General features: G+C 38.2%; 1 protein-coding gene across 4 annotated transcripts in view; it reads left to right on the forward strand.

Moving 5' to 3' along the window:
* Positions 1-21,267, forward strand: part of Rap1gds1 (Rap1 GTPase-GDP dissociation stimulator 1) — a 107,249-nt gene that overhangs the window by 55,411 nt on the left and 30,571 nt on the right. For 2 of the 4 annotated variants that reach the window (XM_051185399.1, XM_051185398.1), the window contains exon 5: positions 13,021-13,167. The exons of the other annotated variants lie outside the window; for them this stretch is intronic. In XM_051185399.1, the coding sequence (XP_051041356.1) occupies positions 13,021-13,167 (147 nt within the window). The remainder of the gene's footprint in view (positions 1-13,020; positions 13,168-21,267) is intronic. 4 annotated transcript variants of the gene reach the window in all.

Genomic DNA, 21,267 nt, shown 5'->3' on the forward strand with positions numbered 1-21,267 from the left:
CTTCTGGAAAGTTTTTAATTTCTATGTCTGTCCAGATAAAGTGTTAATTAATTGCCATTCGTAAGAAAGCATCATCTCAAAAGCTAGATTGGTCCACTGCATTTGCATTGGCTCCATTCCAGTTTCTTCTTATGTCATTGCCATCCTTACCACCTTCTGAAACGAGGTTCTAGTCAGAGTAAGCAAGAATTTGTGTGCCTATTTATTGCAAACATACTGCAATTTCTACTTCCCGTCTCACATATACACAGAAAACTTTGGAGCATAAAGCTGGATTTGGTGACATACACTTTTAATCCCAGCACTCCAGAGGCAGAGGCAGGAGGATCATGAGTTCAAGGCCAGCCTGGGCTATATAGCAAGAACTTACCTCAACAGACAAAACCCCAACTTTTAGTGTATTCAAATCAACTCTGGCATATCGGTTTTCCCTGGATTTTTATTTTCTGAGACAGAAACCACATACTTACTCAAATTTATACCACCTACAAATTCAGTTATGTATGTATGACCAGGATAATTTTACCATGTTTTCCATGTTTAGTCTATACCTTATGTGAGTTGTATTTTGCTTGAACAGTAAATATTTGGCACTCTCTCTCTCTCTCTCTCTCTCTCTCTCTCTCTCTCTCTCTCTCGCTCTCTCTCTCTCTCGCTCTCTCCCTTCCCCCCTCCCCCCCCAATCCATCCATAACAGTGCTTCTTGAAAATGTGATTTATATCTAGGAATCCGATAGAGTGAGAATATACACAATTCTTAGTTATTCTCATTCATTTCTCTTTAGTGTGTGTAATAATGTCCAGGACAGTGTTAATGTCAAATTTAGCTTCATTTTCTACTCCCTGATGATGCAATATAAAGTTACATATGTTCTGCTTTGTTCTTATTCTCTGTATCTTAAGATATTCACTGTATTTACAAAATGATAGTTCTTCAGATTTGTAATTTTGCATCCTGTGTGTGTGTGTGTTAAGGTGGAGTGGGGGAGGTGTAGCACAGAGACAGCTGACCTGAGCTAGTTGGAGTGTATAGACTATGGATTGACAGCTTGGGAATCTGCATGGGAACTCGCTAGACCCTCTGAATGTGGGTGACAGTTACATGGCTTGATCTGTTTGGGGTGCCCTAGCAGTGACACCAGGACCTATCCCAAGTGCGTGAACTGGCTTTTTGGAGCCCATCTCCTATGGTGGGATACCTCGTCCAGCCTTGATACAGTGGGGAGGGGCTTGGTCCTACCTCAATTTGGTATGCCAGACTTTGTTGACTCCGCAAGAAAGGCCTTACTCCCTCTTAGGAGTGGGTTGGGGGCTTGGGGGGCCAGTAGAAGGGGAGGGAGGAGGAACTTGGGTTGGTATGTAAAATGAGAAATACATTTTTTAAATTAAAAAAGTTACACATATGTTCTGCTCTGTTCTTACACTCTGTATCTTATTTTTCATCTCGTGTGTTTGGGGGGTGGGGGTTATTCAGTATCATAGATTGTGATCTCAGCTCTCAAATTACTCATTTAAATAAAGATTATTTTTATCAGTGCTTACAGAGTCAGAGCTGCTGCACGCACTTGCAGAGTGCTGTGTACTACGGTTTGCATTCTTGCTCCTTTGTGTTTGCTGAAGAACTGGAAGCTACCAGAAGTATTTACATGATATTCAGCTTATTTATTCTTGAATGATTGTTTTCCTCCAAACATGGGGATTATTTTCCCTTATGAGTCTTGTCCTGGAGTTTCGCTTTGTAATGACAAAGTAGAAGACACACAGTCATTTATTTCCTGTAAAGAACCTTGAAGTCGGGGTAGGAAATGTCACGATAATAAGGCCGTAATTCGATGGAACCGAAGTTCACTATGATAGTATTTATACCCTGTCCCTTTATCTTATGAAATATAAAGTTTTACTGGCATGCTTCTGGCTGCAATGTTAATGTTTTTCATTTATGTAGAAACATTTGTAAGGACATTAAGGACTTCAGTGGAAGGTAGAGATTATAAGCCGTAGTTTTCACATCTCAGAATTGGCTAAGGAAAATACAGCTAGTGGTCTTAAAAAATAATAATCATAAGTGATTAGTACTGTACATCATGTGACAAAAAATGTATTCATTGTACTGTGTTGTCATAAGTGTATAACTTAAGACTACTTTCCTGTTCTTTTATTATGAATTAGTAATGCCAACTTCTTAGTGCTTTCTCCAGAATTATTCTAGGATATGAAAGTATAAATTTAGTACTATTCAGTGAGTAGTATTTACTTGAAATGAACTTATTTATTTTGCGATAATTGGGGTTTTAAGAAACCTTAAAGACTTCGATTTTAGCTAATCAGCCATTCTCTCTTTATCAAGAATGTGATGCTTTTTGAGAGAAAGAGAGAGAACAGAAAATATTACCAATCAGTAAATTTAAGAGACATGCTTCTTCAAAGTACAGCATGTTTTAAAGTTCACACTTGTTCTTATCAAATTTAACGTGTCAGACCGATGAGATGAGATGTAGTAGTGTGCTCCAGATGATACCTTTTTTAGTGTGGTTTTATTCAGGGTGGTAATTAAGTATGCAGTAGATACTAACTAAACCAGCATTTACAGGGGTCACTGTAAGTAACTCACTGTTGTCAAAGAAATTGAGAAATCTTTGTGTATGTGATAGACGTTTGCTAACATATCTTTAGCTAACGGTTTATTTGAAAGAAATAACCATAAAATTCATGGAACTCTAAGTCTAACAAGTAGGTCAGACTTCAGTTTTAGTAACAGCCTTGTCAGTTCCCATTATAGGCATTCTTCCTAATGGAAGAAGGTGTCCTTATATGATCCCCACACCAAGAAACAGACTGACACATCTACCACACGCGTGAAGTATGGCTTGGTTTCTGCTGAACTTCTTAAATCCGTCTCCCTTTTGTATATGGAGATCAAAAAATTCACTGGCTATGGGGGCATTTCTCATTTAATACTGAGTTTGTTTTCTTCCATATAACCTTCAAGGCATTTCATTATGGATTCCTCTTTCAAGGCATCCAAATATACTATTGGTCCAAGCAACAGTTTAAAATTCATGTGCCAGACTATTATTTTTGCTGGACTAACCATTTTTGAGAAGTTAGACATCTTTCAAAGAAGACAGAAAAAGTGTATTTCAGTTTGGAAAGACATCAGTAAAGCTCTACGTGTGGTAGAACCTGATCAGAAATGTTGTTTTAACCAGAAAAGTAGTAATATATCTCAGCAATGCTTGTCCTGTGTACACAGCTCCTTCCGGGCTGATATTTAAGTTCTAAGAGTGTGACTGTGCTACTTGGAATGTTTTGTAGCATTCCCTATTTTTATTGATTCTTAAAATTTGTATAGGGCTACAAACATTTAAAATTTTTGATATGATTGTTACTAAAGCTCTGAAAGGTTCATAGTAATTTGTCATTCCCAGGAGTACATTGGTTAATGGAGACTTGAGTTTCTATTTGTTGATATTACTGATTGAGTTTAGGAAAAAGCATTTGATATGCTAGTTAAAAGATATTAGTTAGTAGGGGCTAGCAGAGCCCATATATATATATATATATGTATATATATATATACATATATATATATAAAATTATATATAAAGAGCAAGGTTAACACATTAACCAAAATTTTAAAAATATGCTACTTGTAGCAATAAGTCATTATATAATTATGTTATTAGAATGATACACATATTTAAGAGTCTTACATGATGTACTGTATCACTTACACAGAAAATGGTAATCCTACTTCCCGAATGAATAAAATAGTCGAAATGGGGTTTGTCAGAGGCAGTGTTTGTGAAGTAAAATAAATACTATTTCATCAACTTCCAAGTATACAAAAGAATAGTTAAATACAAACATATACCCATTTGTATATTAGTGATTCTTAATGTGTTACATGATTGATTGATGTGCAGGTGGGGACGTGTTGCATGCACATGAGTATGCAGGCGTAGACATGGGATGTTTTCTCCACCTGGATTCTGATTGCCTTGACACAGGTTCTCTTCCTGACCCAAAAACTTGCTGTTTGGGCCAGGCTTGCTAGGCAGTGAGCTGCCAGGACTCGGCTGTCTCCACCCCACAAAGCCAGGCTCACAGACACCTATAGCCATGCCCAACTTTTTACGTGGTCTTGGGGATCGGAACTCTGGCCCTCGTGCTTGCAGGCTTGCTTAAGCCACCTTTCCAGCCCCACTGTTACATTATTTTTATATAAAGGTCAAATCTAGCTTTTATTGCAAATGCCAAGAAATAATAACAATAGCTAAAAATGTTTTGTGCTGAAAGTTGGTTAGAGTAACGTAGGATAGAAATGCTTTGAAATTGTGCAATATTTGCAGCAACTTTGTTAAAAAGGATTCTTTACGCTGTCCCTTGGAAGTGTTTATTTCGGTGATCAATTAGATTATTTGGTTATGCTGTTAGAGCCTTTTGTTGCCTTTTTTCTTCAGTGTTTAGTTTGAGAAGAAATTAAATTATCTGCTAGTAGCATAAAAATATTTTTCAACTTTAATCAGTCTGTTTTATCTTAAAGTCAACTTGCTATCAAAGTATATTTATAGAATGAATAACTCTCGCAATGAAATGTTTAGATTTTTATTAGGACTGTTATCACATGAGAACACCAAATAAAAATGTTCTGTGTAGATGAAGTAGATGCTATTTTATAGTCCTTGTAAGTGCTTAAAAAGAAAAAAAAGTGGATGGAAAAGACCATGCTGTAAATATAGTAGAGAAAATAACATGGACAAAAGCAGGCCCCATATGGGTGATAGGACTTTGACTTTTACCGCCTTGATCATGAGAGTATGAGTTCCAGCTGTTTTTAAATAGATCCAGGAGTCATTCTAGGTAAGGAAAGGAGGTAGTTCGTTTAAAATTGATATATAAGTATATAAAAGTTTAGTATACTCCCTGGGAGGCAGGTAATGTAAATAGATGTAATTTCATCTATGTCATTTACTAAATTGTCATTTAATATATCTGATTTTACTTGTTTCCTGGATTAGATAGGATTTATAGCTGGATGTGGTGAGACATACCTTTAATCTCAGCACTTGGTAGGTAGAGGTGAGCAGATCTGTGGGTTCAGGCCAGCCTGATCTATAATGCAAGTTCCAAGACATCCAGGACTACATAGTGAAACACTGTCTCTCCCTCTACCTCCAAATTGGTTTTATATACAAGAGTAAAACATAGATTATAAACTACTATGCAAAGCAAACAAATACTGAGATAATTATCTAAGCAATAATGTAGCCTAATGTAGTATATACATTAACACACACTGTATATTTACAACGAAGACATAAAAGACGGAGCTTATAAAGAAAGGCAAAGGAAAACCCTGTAGGAAGCACACTTGATTATATTGAGCATTAGTGGAACCTGAGCTTCCTGGCAGCCACAGGGAACAAAACTTTGGCTTATATGATTCTTACCCTAAAGAGGAGCATTACAGTTTTCAAACAGACTCTTGAGACAAAATGCCAGCAGAGAATTATCAGTAAAAATGTAAAAATGTTGGCTGGCATTAAGAATGGTTCCTTGATAATAGTTCTACAGCTTCTGTTCATATGCCCCATTTAATAACTTGTGTTATTCTTTAACAGAATCCAAGAAATTATACTGTGTACATAGTGAGCTTAGTTTAATTTGAGAAACAAAGCCCAAACATGTTGAGTTTTGGTGGCTACCTCAAGTATAGGACTTAAAACTTTGAACAATTTTGGTTTGTTTTCTACTAGTTTAGCTTTATACCAAGGCACTTTGTATGATATGTCCAGGTTGAAGTCTTTAGAAAGAAAAAAAAAAAAAAAAAAAAAAAAGCTTGCCTTTGTGTATCAAGTTCAGTATCTCCTGCAGACTAGAAATTGGTCCTTCAGAACTTCTTTATTTTTAATAACATATTTTATTCGAAGCATCCAAACAGTTATACAATGTATATTTTAAAAACCTCCCTTTAAAATGTGTGTATAAACATGCTTCGCTTTATTTGATCCTTTATCCTTGACATTTTCTCTCAACATGGAGTGTGTAAACACTTCTTACTTTATTGAGAAACGATGCTTTGATTTTTACCAGATTCTTAGTAATAAGTAATTTAGATAAAAACTTGACAGTTTTACTGTATAGATATATCCCTGGAATCTTCAGATGGGTATGGCTTTATACTACTTCTGGCCACATATAGATGAAAGAAAGAAAAAATATAAATAAAATTATATCATCCTTATTATTGCCCTGGGTACTGTCGTCCTTTCCTGGGCTGAAGAGTAAGATGAAGGCATTTGTACAGATCTTATCTAATTTTTATAAATGACTGTTTCAGTCTTGGTCCGCCTTAACTGAATACTGTTTATACCCTTCTCAGTTTGTCCCAATTTATTGGCATGACTAAAGTGAGTTTTGTTTGTTTTATTTCTGACAGTTGCTTTTACCCATACTTTAAAGTGAGATGAAAATGGGCTGGCTGCAGTACAATCTTATTAACTCGCCAGGAAGACGACAAAAGGCGGTTTGGTAGGGATCAGTTAGGAGCAAGAGTGAGGGAAACAGGTAGGCTAACCCTTGGCTCCTGCAAATCCATCTCCAGGCTCATCCCCAACACTGCAGCAGGCCTGCGGAAGCCTCCGTTCCTCAAGCCCAGACCCCATCAGTAATAGATCACGTAGCTCTTCCCTCTTAACCCCCCTGACCCCACACATTGCTTTCCCAGGCCAAACAGCAGCAGCCACTCCCTGGGAACCCACAGGTGACTCTGAGCAGGGAAGCAGGTAGGCTAACTGCCATCTTCTCCCCTTTTCCATTGCTCAATGCAATCCCCATTCAAATCCCCAGTTCTGTAGACCTGCTGTGGCCCTTCCTCAGTCTGACCCCTCCCAGGGGGTTAAGCAGATCCTAGTGGAATAACTGCTTCCCCCCCCCCCCCCATAGACCCCTGGGTCCCTTCCTACTAGTCCATCCCCATCGGTGAGTGTCACCATCCAATACCTAGGAGCCCTGTCAGGATCCCAGAAGAATTCCCTACTGATCAACACACAGGCATTCCCCACCTCCAACAAGAACCAGAGAGCCATAGAAACCAAGGAGCAAACACCCGCCAACAGAGGTAAGGCCAGATATCAGCTCCTGGAATTAACTATGTTCCCCAGCCCAGATGCTCAGATGCCAGCATAAAAACTTCCTGAGGCGATAAAACACACTGATGTGCTCACCTCAGATGCCACCACATTCCTAATTGGTGAACCAATGAGTTTTATTGGATATGGGATATGGGCGAAGGATTGATTGTAGAAGCAGAAATGGCTCAGACAACTGCATCAGCAAGACAAACACCCATCCCCCTACCCCCCCACCCTACACACACACACACACACACACACACACACACACACACACACACACACACGCACGCACGCACACCACCCGCCTCTGCAGCAGCAAAGGTGACTACACAAAAGCCGGAAAACTGATAACAACTTTTCCAGTGTTAAAATATTGAAATTCTTAACAATTCGAGTCTTAGGAAAGGAAGAAAAAAAAAAAGCCCTTTTGGACAATGAGGAATGGTCATAGGATTTCTAGTATTTTCTTCATTTCTTCAGAGTTCTTAGTGTAATACACCTACAATTTCCCTTAACTGAAATGTCTTTCCTTTGGGTTAAAGTAAACCATCTCACTTTCTTTTATTTACTGTTATCTGTAGCTGATCTTGAAATATTAAAATGGTTGGAAATTGCATCCTATTCCATGTCTAGTAGTAGATGATAGAAAAGTAATGAATATTATTTTCCTCATGTCTTCCGTTTCCTCCCTAAATAACATGTAATTGTGTGGTAGCTTGACTGCCCTACCTCTGTCTTCTCTATAACCTGGACTGTGCATACCTTACACCACACCCAAATGAATTTTCATACAATCTAAAAAATATGTTTTTGTGCTTTGTCACTTTAAGCTCTGAACGAATTATATGTGAAATAATGTGTTGATCAACTCTGTGCTTCGTGTACATTTTTGACCGCTGTAGGATGACTTAATATTGGATGGCCTAAAAAGATCTCCTAAAAGGGAACAAATGACTTCAGAAATAAATCTTTTAAAACATCTTCTCACTTGATGCTGAAAACTCAACAGTACGTTAGAGTGCCACCACTAGGCTTGGTGGCAAATGCCTGTGGTTCCGGGATTGAGAATGCTAACGCAAGGGGATTGCAGGCCAGGGCCCAGCCTATGCCGCCTCAGAATCAGTAACGGATAAAGAGCTGTCATCTTTCCTAGATTAAGTGGGAAAGGAAAATACTTCTCCAAAAGATACTTAATAAGAGGACAGTGAATTAGAGTTCAGACTTTCCAAGTTCCATCTGGCGATATTCAATCATAACTTCCTTAAGCCAAGTATGAGTTAAAATAAAAGCAAGATGCTTAATTTACCAAGCCCCTTATTGTAACTGGAAGTTTCTCTCCTGCCAGCCAGTTCCCGAATAATTTATTAATTATAAATATTTGGCCAATGGCTTAGGCTTCTACTAACTAGCTCTTACACCTTAAATTAACCCATTTCTATTCATCTGTGTGTCGCCACAAGGCCAGTGGCTTACTGCCTCACATCTTGCTTCCCCATTGGCTGCTGGGGTTCCGCTTTTTTCCTGTGTCTTCACTTGGATTTCCCACGTGGCTCTATTCTGCCTGGCTATTGGCCAAATCGGCTTCTTTATTAGCCAGTGGTAATAAAACATCTTCACAGCATACAGAGACACGTCCTACATCACCATGTTCTTGGCTCTGTGAAACCATTCAGAAGCAGAGCCATCTGTGCGCAGCCTCTCTGTGCTTAGCTTTTATTCTGGCTGTCGGGAACTTTGGAAGTGTTTGTGTTTCTGTGCTCTCTTACCTTTGATTTGTTGTAGTGCACACACACAGCATATGCAGAGCCAGTGTCCTCCTCCCTTGCAGAGTGAGTAAGGTAGTACATCTGTAAACACGAGACACTGAACATGTAAGAGGAACTCTCTGGAGCTAGGGACACAGTTCTGTTTATAAAGTGATTGTCACATGCCCAGCACACATGAAAAAAGCCAGATGGTGGTGTTATCTTGTGATCCCAACCCTGGGGAGGTGGACACATGACATCCCTGAGGCTTGCTGCCCATGTAGCTGCGGTGGTTTGGATGAGATGTTCCCATAGTCTTGGACATTTGAATACTTGTTTTCCAGGTGGTGGAGCAGTTTGTGTAGGCATAGGAGGCTAGGAGGTGTGGCCTCGTGTTGCTAGGGGCAGGTGTTGAGGCTTCAAAAGCCATGTGCCATTCTATGTTTCTCCAGATGAAACCCTGTGGTCTCTGGTTCCTGCTGGAGATGTGAGCTTTCAGCTACTCCAGTCACTGGGTCTGCCTGCTGCCATACTTCTCTGCTGTCATGGCAACAAACTCTCTTCCCTCTGGAAACAGAAACTCTCATAAACCCTTCTTTGTATAAGTTTATGGTCTTTTGAATAGGCCAGGAATGACCATGGATGAGCAAGCATCTCAGTAATAAGAATCAGAGTCCTTTAGGTTTATGCCCTAGAGTGGTGTAACTGCATCTTGTAGTAGATTGGCTTTCAACTTTTTGAAGAACCTCTGTGCTGATTTCTATAGTGACTATACAAGTTAGCACTCACACCAGCAATGAATAATTATTTCACTTTCCTGGCATCCTAACCAGAACATGCTGTCATGTGTTTTATTGATTTCGGCCGATTTTAAAGTGGTTTTAATTTTTAATGCCATGGTAGACTAGGATGTTGAACATTTCTTAAGTGTTTCTCAGACATTTGTGTTTGATCTTTTGCAAGTTCTCAACTTAGCTCTGTACCCCATTTTAAATTGTTTTCTTGATGTTCAGGTTTTTTAGTTTATATATTTTAGATACTAATCCTCTACCAGACATAACTGGTAAAGATGTTTCCCATTATGTAGGCTACCATTTTGCCTGAATAGTGGTGTCCTTTACCTAACAGAAACTTTACGCTTTATGAAGTTTCAGTTTACTAATTGAAATAAATTTTATTTTAATACCTGCATGATTGATACTCTGCTCAGAAAGTCCTTGAGTTGAGACCTATTCTTCACTTTCTCTCCCATCAGATTCAGGGTATCTGGTCTTACATTGAGGTCTTGATCGTTTGGTGTTGGGTTTTATGTAGCAGATAAGTATAATCTGTTTGGGTTCTTCTGGCAGCCCTTTAGTTTGACAAGCACTACCTTTTAAAGATACTGTCTTTTTGTCAAATTTGTATTTTTGCTTTTTTGCCAAAAATCAGGTATTCAGGGGTGTGTGGAATTATATCTATATCTTCAGTTTGATTCCATTAACCAGTGTTTCTGTTTTTATGCCAGTACCATGCTGTTTTTATTATCATAGCTTTGGAGTACACTTTGAGATCAAGGACGGCAATACTTCCAGAAGATTGTTTTGTTTTGTTTTTTATAATTTATCTTTTGTTTTTACATACCAAAGTTTTCCCTCCCCTCTTCCTTCCCAGTTTCTCTCCCCCACCTCTCCTCATTCCCCCCCCCCCCCATCCACCACTCCTCTAGTGTCTCCCTTCAGATACCGGCAGGCACAAAAGTTCTTTTATTATTCAGGATTGTTTTAGCTATCCTAAGTTTTTTTTTTTTTGTGTTTCCATATAACATTGATATTTTTTAAAGATTTCTGTGAAGAATTTTGTTGGGGATTGCATTGAACCCATTAATTAATTAAATGGGCTCAACATAGTTTTGTGTACTAGGAAACTAAGGCTTATTGTAGGTAATTTTTTTTTTTTAAGATTTCTTTGGCATTCACAATTTATATTTTGAAAGCTCACATCTACTCAGCCACTGAAGTCAAATTCTGAGTTTTGTAAACTTTTGTTTGGGATATACTGTATATCCATATAGTAAATATTTATATTGTTAACTCTTAGCATTCATTTTCTGAAATACCATCACATACATGTTGACTCATTTTTACACTTTTGTTACTAGAAGGTATATATGCTTTTTGTTTTAAGATGGGGTCTTGATGTGTGGAGCAGGCTGGCTAGAACTTGGAGTCCTTCTGCCTCAATCTCCTAAGTGCTAGGTTACAAGTGTATACCATACCTAGCTGGAAAGTTTTGTGTGTGTGTGTGTGTGTGTGTGTGTGTGTGTATAAGTATATGATGTGTATGTGTGTCTGAGTGTCTGTGATGTGTTCACGGGGAGGCCTGAGGTTGACATTGGCTATCTTCTGTTATTTCTCTCTACCTTATTCATTGAGGCAGGATTTCTCACTCGTACGCAGAGCTGACCTATATGGCTAGTATAGGTAGCCAGCTTGTCCTAGGGAATCCCCTGTCCCTACCTTCTGAGTGCTGGAATTAAAGGTGGGCTGCTATGCCCATCCAACATTTATGTGGGCTCTGGGGATTCTAAATCTAAGCCACAAACTGGACAGTAAGTAATTATCCACTGATCAATCTCCCTATCTCTAGAATTTTAATTTCTAAGAATACATCATTCTCAGCCAGTTCTTCTGACTAGTTACCCTGTAGGTGTATAGTTTTCTGAAGACTTAGCTGTTTAGCATAGGGCATTGCTGTACATCTATGTAATAGTATAATTATTAGGACATGGTATGAAGATAAATGAAATTATTTACATTCTAATATAATTTTAATCTTAAGTTTTTAATTAAGAAGTTAGTGTGTTCTGTGTGTGTATGTCTATGCCAAAAGAAATGGTGTATTAAGTTTCATATCATCAGATGGTTGAGCATCACGTAATCCAGTGCTTTTATCAGTAGAAAACTTCTTAGCAATAGCTCTTTTGTGAGATGCTTCTGGTACTTACCGCTTTGCTCCTATAGCTGAGTTATCTATCATGACATCCAGTTGTGATTGGTATTGAGAAGTATCTTTAGGGTAAAATAATGCTTAGATTTGGAAGATGTATTATTGAGAACATAAATATTTCACAAATAACATTGATTGCCTGTTAGAATGATAATAGTTTAGACCTCTGGTTGAATAAAATCATAATTAAAATGTATTCCTTACCTTACTTTACTCTGTCATGTGACTTCTGGTAGATTCATATTATACATGTGGCTTCCATATGTTACTGTCATGATTCTGTTGGACAGCACTACTCTGTAGACTGTCTTTATATGAAGAGAACATATTTTAGAAGGTACATATCTCTTTTAACTCTTTCCATTCCTATGCTCAAAGGTTGGAAAGTACTCTAAAGCTGTTGGCATGTTTCAGCATGCCAACTGAATGGCATTGTATATTGTAGGTTCACAAGGATGTTTGACCACCACTTAAAAGTTGAAACATCGTAGTGTAAGCTAGAAGAGAGACGATAAGGAAAAAATAAAGCACAAGTCGAGAGTGAAAAGAATGTTTTTGGATGACAGGAAACGCTGCGAGACCCTAGCACTGGTGTGCAGTAATTGTATATTATAACTCAGTATTATACTGTGTTCCAGCCACTTTTCTCTGACAACAGACTTTGAAAAACACAAAACATACTTAACTGTTTTCCAAGTTAAGGAACAAGCACGTTCACCAGCTAATACTGCTTAGGAGGCTTTGGACATGGCGCTGTGATAGAGCTCCTGCCTCTCCTGTGTAAGCCCTGGGTTCTCCTCCTCAGGAACCCTGTCCCCTCAGGAGACAGTCATCTTCTCCCTGCCTTTTCATTGTGAAAGACGGATACTCCGAAGTCCTTTAAGCTCCCCTTTTAGACCAGTGAGGATACTCTTTGCTTCCCTCTCAGAAATTGATCGTCTCTGCCCCATCCCACTTCCATGTCCATGTTTCTTTGTTTTGTTTTTTCTTCTGTCTGATTTCCAGCAAGACATTTGGTCACCCCGAATAGGTTTATTTTCAAATCATTGAGTAAAGAATTACAAACAGTGTTTATGTTTTGTATTTGAAATTGTAAGGTACGTTTCTTTTCTTTTATTTTATTTTTAATTTAACTCTTTGTTTTACAGATGAGGGCAGAAGTGCAGTTGACCAAGCAGGTGGTGCACAGATTGTAATTGACCATTTAAGGTCGCTGTGCAGTGTAACAGATCCCGCCAATGAGAAGCTCTTGACTGTCTTTTGTGGCATGCTGATGAACTATAGCAATGAGAATGGTAAACAAAACTGAAAACTTGCTTTATCTGTGGGGGAAACTTTGAAATAACTTTTTACTGTAATATACAACAGATATTTGAAGACTGAACAAATTCATAAGTGGCACATAAAATTAAGAATTAACTTTACAGGGTTTGAGAATTACAAAGTGGCCTGAGGTACAGAATTGGAAAGAGGTTCTGAAGGTTGCCCATCTTAATACATACACCTAAAAGTCAAATGGACAGTATAGTTTAAAATATCTTGCTGTAAAACTTTAAAGAGAAGCTGTTTTAGAGTAGGCTCACGTTTATGACTTTAAATACCATGAGATATTTTAAACAAACATTGTTTTTAGATGAAGATTAATGTATTCTAGTTACTATATTTATTTGGAATCAAAACCTTTCAATAAAACAGCTTTAGACTAACAGTTTAAAGTAAATAGCTCATCTTAGAAATTGTTTTCCCTGGAAGATATTTTTAGAACCTAGCAACAAATGACACTTTCACATAGCCTATGGCTGTTTGTACAGGGACGCCCATCCATGCAATGATAGTAAGTTTTCAGAACTGTTTCATGTTAAAACACAGCTCATTTCTCTTTATCTGTGTAAAATATTATGTGAGTAAAGTGCTCCAGTTCCATAATGTCCTTGCATATAATGTATTACATGCATATATAATATGCAAGGACATTTGTTTCATGTGGTATTTTAAGTTTTGCAATTGTCTATTGAATATGTAGTATTTTTTTATACTCAGTTGAAAACTTTGAACATTTGGTAGCTTTCATATGGTCAGTGATTTCTATTTTCTTTCATATTCACTGAATCCTCTTTGAAGGATCCTAAACACGAGTAGAGAAACAGAACAGAGTCTGAGTAAAATCCAGCTTTTAGTTTCCAACTGGAGTTTAACTGTGGTATACAGGTATATGGATTATAGTAAGAAATCCTTGGTCAGCTGTTCATTCGGGAATCAATTCAAGGGAATGGGGAAATGACAAGTGGCAGAACATTTTCGAAATGTCACAAAAGAAACCGTAGCTTTAGATATAGTAGACATTTTTATGCGTCTAGGAATTTTAATGTTTAAAAATGTATGTTAAAAACGTGGAATATGGAGAAGTAGCTTAGTTGGTAGCTAAAGGCTGGCAGTGCAGACATGATGATCTGAGTGTGGATCCCCAGCACCCAAGTTGAAAGGACAGACAGACACACTTTGAGGCTCAGTGGCCTCAAGTGTAACCTTTGAAAAAAGGAGCTCCTGGGTTAGTGAAGACCATGTCTCAAAAGGTAGGCGGAAAGCAATCAAGGAAGACACCTGGTGTCAGCCCATGACCTCTGACTCTAGAGTGTCACAGGGCATAGCAGAGTGTGCAGAGGTGAGATTAATATAACAAGTGCACGTGATTGTGTGTTCTTGAAGACTAGACCTTTCCTCTGGTGGGGGATGTGCTTGAGAAATAATTTAGACTCTATGGGAAGCTGTGTTAACTTTTTCATAATATTGTTGGGCAAATGGTGTTATTCCAAAAACTGAGGAGAAATGTCTCTTTTAAAACTTGGTAGATAAAACTAAAGTTATTTTTAGACTGTTAAACATGTCAAAGGTTACTCTTGATTCTGCCTCCTTCTGTGCCTTGACAGACACCCTTTAAAGAGAATGTTGTTGCTAATGTTTCAGCTTAACTTACTGACCCTTTTTGCTTTATTTACCAGGAAGTGTTTTTTATTGTTGTACTCATTAGTTACTATTTTACTTACAATTTTTGTTTAAAGACTTAAGTTCCATCACTTTGGATTGGTCCTGTGTACCAGATGAGAGTCACTAAGATCCAGAGGAGCCCAGAAGGTGCTTTCCATCAGTAGGAAGTTTTCTTTTAGATGTGCTGCTTTGAATCTTAGTGCATATCTCTGTGCTAATTTGTGAGTACAATATAAGTGATAAGCATCTCCCTTCTGCTCTGGCAGGAGAAAAAAAAAAAAAAAAAAAAAAAAAAACTATTTCTTGGAGCCCAGTAATCTAAGCTTTATCCATAGTTTAAAAATTTTAGCTGAATAATTTTTTTAAAATACTAAGGCAAGATAGTATTGAAACTGATCGCAAAGAACTCAACATAGGCCCCAGATGATGACATTTTTTTGAATTATGTCTTAGTCCCAAAATGCAATGGCATTCTGCAGTACATTCTTTCAGATACTTGTTTCCGTCATGAAGCTGTCAGCATATCAGGGTTTCAGTTCAAGAAATAAAGAACAAACCTGTCTCCTTAAACATAGGAAGATGTTTGTGCTGTACATGTACTCATTCAGTGGAAGGTCTTCTACACCACTCGATAAAACTGTGTACGTAACTGGAAGTTTATTAGTTTAAAGGGTTAAACTAGCTTGGGACGATATTTTTAAGCTATGAACTGTTCTTATTTTACCTATTAATGAAGCGCTGAGAACTTTTTATATCCAGACTGATACGTGTACAGTGTCTTATTGCTGCACCAGAGATGTTAGAGTGGTAATATATAAAACCCTATTTGAGTGTGACATAAATAAGTTTATTTACCAAATGTCACTTAAATTTTTTTTAAATCATAACCATTTTTATGTGGCAAACAAGCAAGAATACTCACAATTGTACAATCCTCCAAAATAACTTGAAAATTAGTTTGGTGGTTCTGCCAATAGAAGAGCTTGTTAAGGATTTGGAGTTTGACTTCAGGAGCCCATTCCCTATGGAAGAATTCTCCCTTAGCCTAGAGACCCAGGGGAGGGCCTAGACCCTACCCCAAATGACTTGACAGATTTTGATGATCCCTCATGGAAGGCATAACCCTCCCTGGGGAGTGGGTGGGGGTTGAGAGGGAGAGGGGACTGGGATTGATATGTAAAATAGGTTAAAAAATTAAATAATAATAATTTTTAAAAAAAAAGGATTTGGTGTTCAGCTTGAGGAAATGTGGTCTATCCTTTATCTGGATACAACTTGCATTTTAAATGAGGAACTCAGATCTTTATAGATATTTTATCTCATTAAGTTTTTTGAAGATTTTTTTTAATACTTTCCAAAACACTGAAGTTTCAAAACGCTAAATAATTTTGCTCAGTTGTCCAGCTGTTACCACACGTCCTTTTTGACAGGAAATGGAAGTACATCCTAATCAGTCCATCATAAACTGACAGTAGCCTACGTGGACCTTATACTTGATACACTTCATCCACCAGACGTTGCACCTTGCAGTACCACTTACTTAACCCTGGTCACGTAGCTGATGAAGAACTGTGGCTCACTGTTTGTTGCGCCTGGCATCACAAGGGCCATGCTGTACGTCACTGGCCTGGGCAAAAACCAAATGTGAATTCTCCTAGATCCCCTTGAATCCAGTCCACTTCCATACCATCACAGAGTTAGAAATCTTAGCCATTTCAAGTTAAAGACCATCTGTAATATAGTGTTCGGGTTTCCAGGTACTGGATACTTTAATGTTACCTAAAATTTTCATGAATAAAATCAGCAGTTGGAGGAAAACTGGGCTGTCCAAAAGTAATCCTTCATTATGTAAGCTAGAAATACTAGAAGTTCTTTACTCTTTTATTGTTTGATAGGTGGCATTAGCAGGGAGGGACCCTGAAAACAGCAAGTACCACTTCCCATGTTATCCACAAACGTGGTAAGACTGTATATGCACACTTGGAAACTACAAACAAACATAATCTTAAGTGAGCCATTGAGAGATCAGAATAACATCTTCCGTAGGAACCTGGCAGTTCACGGCCACCGTTGTTACAATTGCAAGTAGCGATGAGGAATCAGTAAGTAGATACTCTGCTAATGGTTTAATAGTTTTCTGTTGGTTGGTTGATTTTTATACTGGCTCTTACTATGTTGCCCTGGCTGGCCAGGAACTCTCTGTATAGACCAAGCTGTCCTCAAACTCCTAGAGACCCAGTCCTTTTTTCCTCAGTACTACTGGGATTAACAGTGACCACCACCATGCCCAGCTTAATATTTTTCTTAATACAGGTGTGTTAAAGACACAAAATAGAAGGAAAGACTTGTTACAGCTTTAAGTAATAAATGGTGATAAGCAATAAAGACTGAATATTTTAAAACACAAAGTAAGTAAAGTTTATTACCATTAAGTAAAGGTAATAAACATGCCATCGGGAATTAGTTCCTTCTCACCGTATTGGTATAGAACCCACGGCCTCTTCATGTGACCCTATGTATATATATGGTAGCTCTGTATTTGGATATGTGCTTTTGATGAACAGTAGTACTGCCATTCTCCAGTGTCCCCAATATCTGTCGTAGGACCCTTGGTGGAAGGGAGGCTATGTTGTGATACAGGGAATACTATTCCTTGGGTTCTTTATTGAAGACTTATGCACGTAAGTATAAAATCAGTTGACTGAAATAGGCCTCTGAGGTATTTTCTGTCTCTGATCTACATTTGTTGCTGGGCTGACTAGCATGCTCAGTGAGAAGAAAGGTATGAGTGGGCCTGGCAACCCGATTTGATCTCTGGATCTGAGAAGGTGGCAGAAGAGAACCAGCTCCCAGCTCTGACCCCCCCCCACACACACACTAAAATGTCAAAAAAATGCAAAGGTCATTACGCTATAATTCATTTTACCGATTACTGTGTTTCGGTAGGCTTCATTTTCATTGTTTTGAGAGAAAAAGAACAAAGTTGGGTGAATAGTGAGGTGAAAGAACATACTTAAAATATATTTTATAGGAAAATTTTTAATTAAAAGAAAATTCCAGAAACTGAGAATTTCTAAGTTTTAAATAACTTTAATCATGGTAGATACACTTATTTTATATTTTTAAAAGAAGGATTTGTCATACTTGTTACACATATATGGTAAATGGTTATGTGGAGTATGTTACAGTCCAAGGGTGTAGAGAGCTAAGCAGTTCCCTTGGAGTATTCTTGGGAGGTTTTGTTAACTGACTCAAGCTAGAGTCTTTTAGAAGAGGGGACTCAACTGAGAAAATACTGACATCAGATTTGTCAGCAGACAAATCTGGGGCTCATCTCTATGAGTAATGATTGATTGACCTGGGAGGGCCCAGTCTCCTGTGGGCGGTGCCATCCTTGGGCAGGGTTTTATGAAGAAGTAAGCTGAGCAAGCCAGTGAGCAGGATTCCTCCATGGCCTGTTTGAGTTCCTGCCTCAGCTCCCATCAGTGATGGATGTGATTAATGTAGTAAGAAACTATTTCCTACGCTCCCCCCCCAATTTGTTTTTATCACAAATTTCATTTCCTTACTGAATCCAATCTAGTAACTTGGATGAGCTTCTTTGTCTTCACATTTCAGATAGAGATAAAAATATATAAGGAGTGACGCTGAGTAAAACACATTCTGTCCTACGCTGTGTTTAACCCTGTGTTTCGGTGTTCTTTGGTTGCAACACACAGAAGTATTTCCTAAATATTAGATGTTTAGAAAATTCTTGCTCCATGTGTGGCATTACTTGCAAAGTTTAATTAACTGATGCATATTTTTTTTATATAGCTGTGTGTGTGTGTGTGTGTGTGTGTGTGTGTGTGTGTGTGTGTGTGTGTGTGTAACTGTAGGGCAAAAAGTAACTCAAAATATAGGGTTGGACCTTCCAGTGTATTACATTAAATGTGGACTCTACACTTTTTTTCTATGCTTATAAAGACATAGGCCATATACTTTTAAGTTCACATCTTTTAAATCCCAGTTTGTCAAGTTGGAACGTTCTGGTGGGCTGAATGACAGTGCCGTAGGGGTTCCTATCATGCAGCTGAGTTGATGGGATTTTTTATTCTTATTTGCTTTGTTGACTTCTGTGCTTTATTAGCTATCCACTAGCTGTTGTTTTTGTCGTTAAAGAAATTCAGAGTGTTTTCTTCCTGTGCTACAGAGATTTTGAATCCCTCTGCTGAATCAGGTAGAAGTAATGAAGTTCTGCTACAAATGCCTTTTTATTACAAGTGTTTTGTTCCTAATCCTATGTGGTCAAGTGTTGGCATAAATACTCAGCTTTACCCATTATAACACCAACTTCTGACTACAAAAACTTTAAATATTGTCTTAGTAAAACGAAATGGGTGAGCTGCTTTTACTTTGTGTACCTCCTTCCTAAGTGTCACCACCCAAGACCTAGAAACACATTTTACCAGGAACCCCAGTGGACACCTATCAGGATTGCAGAAGAATTCTCTGTAAAGCAACACACAGCCACCACACTCTCCTAAGAACTAGAGACTGCAGCAGAAACCAAGGAATAAAACACCCACCCAACCAAGATAAGATCAAACATCAGCAGCAGGATTATAATCTTCTAGATGCTTAGATGCCAGCATAAAAACATGATCAATCAGTAACAGCCAGGACAATGTCCCTATTAGAGCCCAGCAATCCTCCCACCATAGGCCCTGAGTATGCCAGGGTAGCTGAAGCACAAGAGTAATCTGTAAAATAGCCTTTATGAATATGATAGAGGTCCTTAAAGAGGAAATGAAAACATCCTTTTAAAAAAAAAATATGCTAACACAAACAGGGAAAGAAAATGAATAAAGCCATTTAAGATCTGAAAGTGGAAATTGAATTAATAAAGAAAACCCAAACTAAGGAAAATCTGGAAATGACAAATTTAGGAACTCATACAGGAACCTTAGAGTTAAACCTCAACAACAGAGTACAGGAGGTGGAAGAGAGACTCTCGGGCCTTGAAGATACGTTAGAAGGAATAGATGACCTCTGTCAAAGAAAATGTTAAGTCTAAAAAATACCTGGTACAAAACATCCAGGAAATCTGGGACACTTTGAAAAGCCCAAATCTAAAAATAATAAGAATACAGGAAGAAAAAGAAACCTAGGTCAGAGGCAAAGAAAATATTTTTTAACAAAATCGTAAAAGAAAATTTTTCTAACGTAAAGAAAGAGAAGCCTATCAAGGTACAAGAAGCATAGAGAAAACAAAATAGAGTGGACCAGAATAGAAAGTTCCCATACCACATAATAGTCAAAACTAAATGTACACAACAAAAGAAAGAATATTAAAAGCCACAGGGGGAAAAGACCAAGTAACATATAAAGGCAGACCTATTAACATAGCACCTGAGTTGCCAGTGGAGACTCTGAAAGCCAGAAGCGCCTGGACAGATGTGCTACATATAATGTCTGAGACCACAGACGGCAGCCCAGACTACTATACCCAGCAAAACTTTGAATCACTATAGATGGGGAAAATAAGACATTCTATGAGAAAGTTATTTAAACCATATCTACCCACAAATCCAGCCCCACAGAAGTCACGAGAAGGAAAACTCCCACCTAAAGAGGCTAACCACACCCAAGAAAACATAGGGAATAAAGAATCCCAGAGAAGTGAATCAGAGAGGAAATGTGAGGTCATGCACACACACTCACGCATACACAACAACAGCAACAACAAAATAATAGGGATTGACAGACCTTGCTCATTGATATCTCTCAACATCAGTGGTGTCAAGACATAGACTAACAGAATGGATATAGAAGCAGGGTTAGTCCATCCTTCTACTATATTCAAAAAACACACCTTAACATCCTTAACAAGGATAGCCCCTTGGTAAAAGGTTAGGGAAAAATATATATACATAAGCGACCCTAAAAATTCCACTAGGGAGCTCCTACCACCAATTAACACATTCAACAATTCTATTTTAATAGTTCAATAATGAGCATTTATGTTTTTCTTGACTTGACACAGTGGGAGATATTTCTCCTGTGTGGAGCGTTACCTTTCCTGAAAGCGACTATTAGGTATTGACAGTGACACAGAAAGGACAAGTCCTGCTCATGTGGCCACACTAAGTTGAAATACGTTTGAGTCAAGCATGTGATCACTGAGCAGAATGGGATTTCACTGGAGATGGCCCTGAGGCAAGCACTCAGCTGCTTGGCTTCCCCAGTGCTGAGACCGAGGCTAGCCTGTATCATTTAATTTACTTTGAAAAAGAAAAAAGAAATTATGTGGCAAGTGTCTGAGTTTCAGGCCAACCTGGTCTACAGAAAGTTTCAGGCTAGCCAAGGCTACATAGACCTTGTCTCGAAAATGAAGGGGAGGGCATTTGAAAACTAGAGATGCTGGCTAA

The sequence above is a fragment of the Phodopus roborovskii genome, unplaced genomic scaffold (assembly GCF_943737965.1).
Source record: "Phodopus roborovskii unplaced genomic scaffold, PHOROB, whole genome shotgun sequence".
Classification (NCBI taxonomy): Eukaryota; Metazoa; Chordata; class Mammalia; order Rodentia; family Cricetidae; genus Phodopus; species Phodopus roborovskii.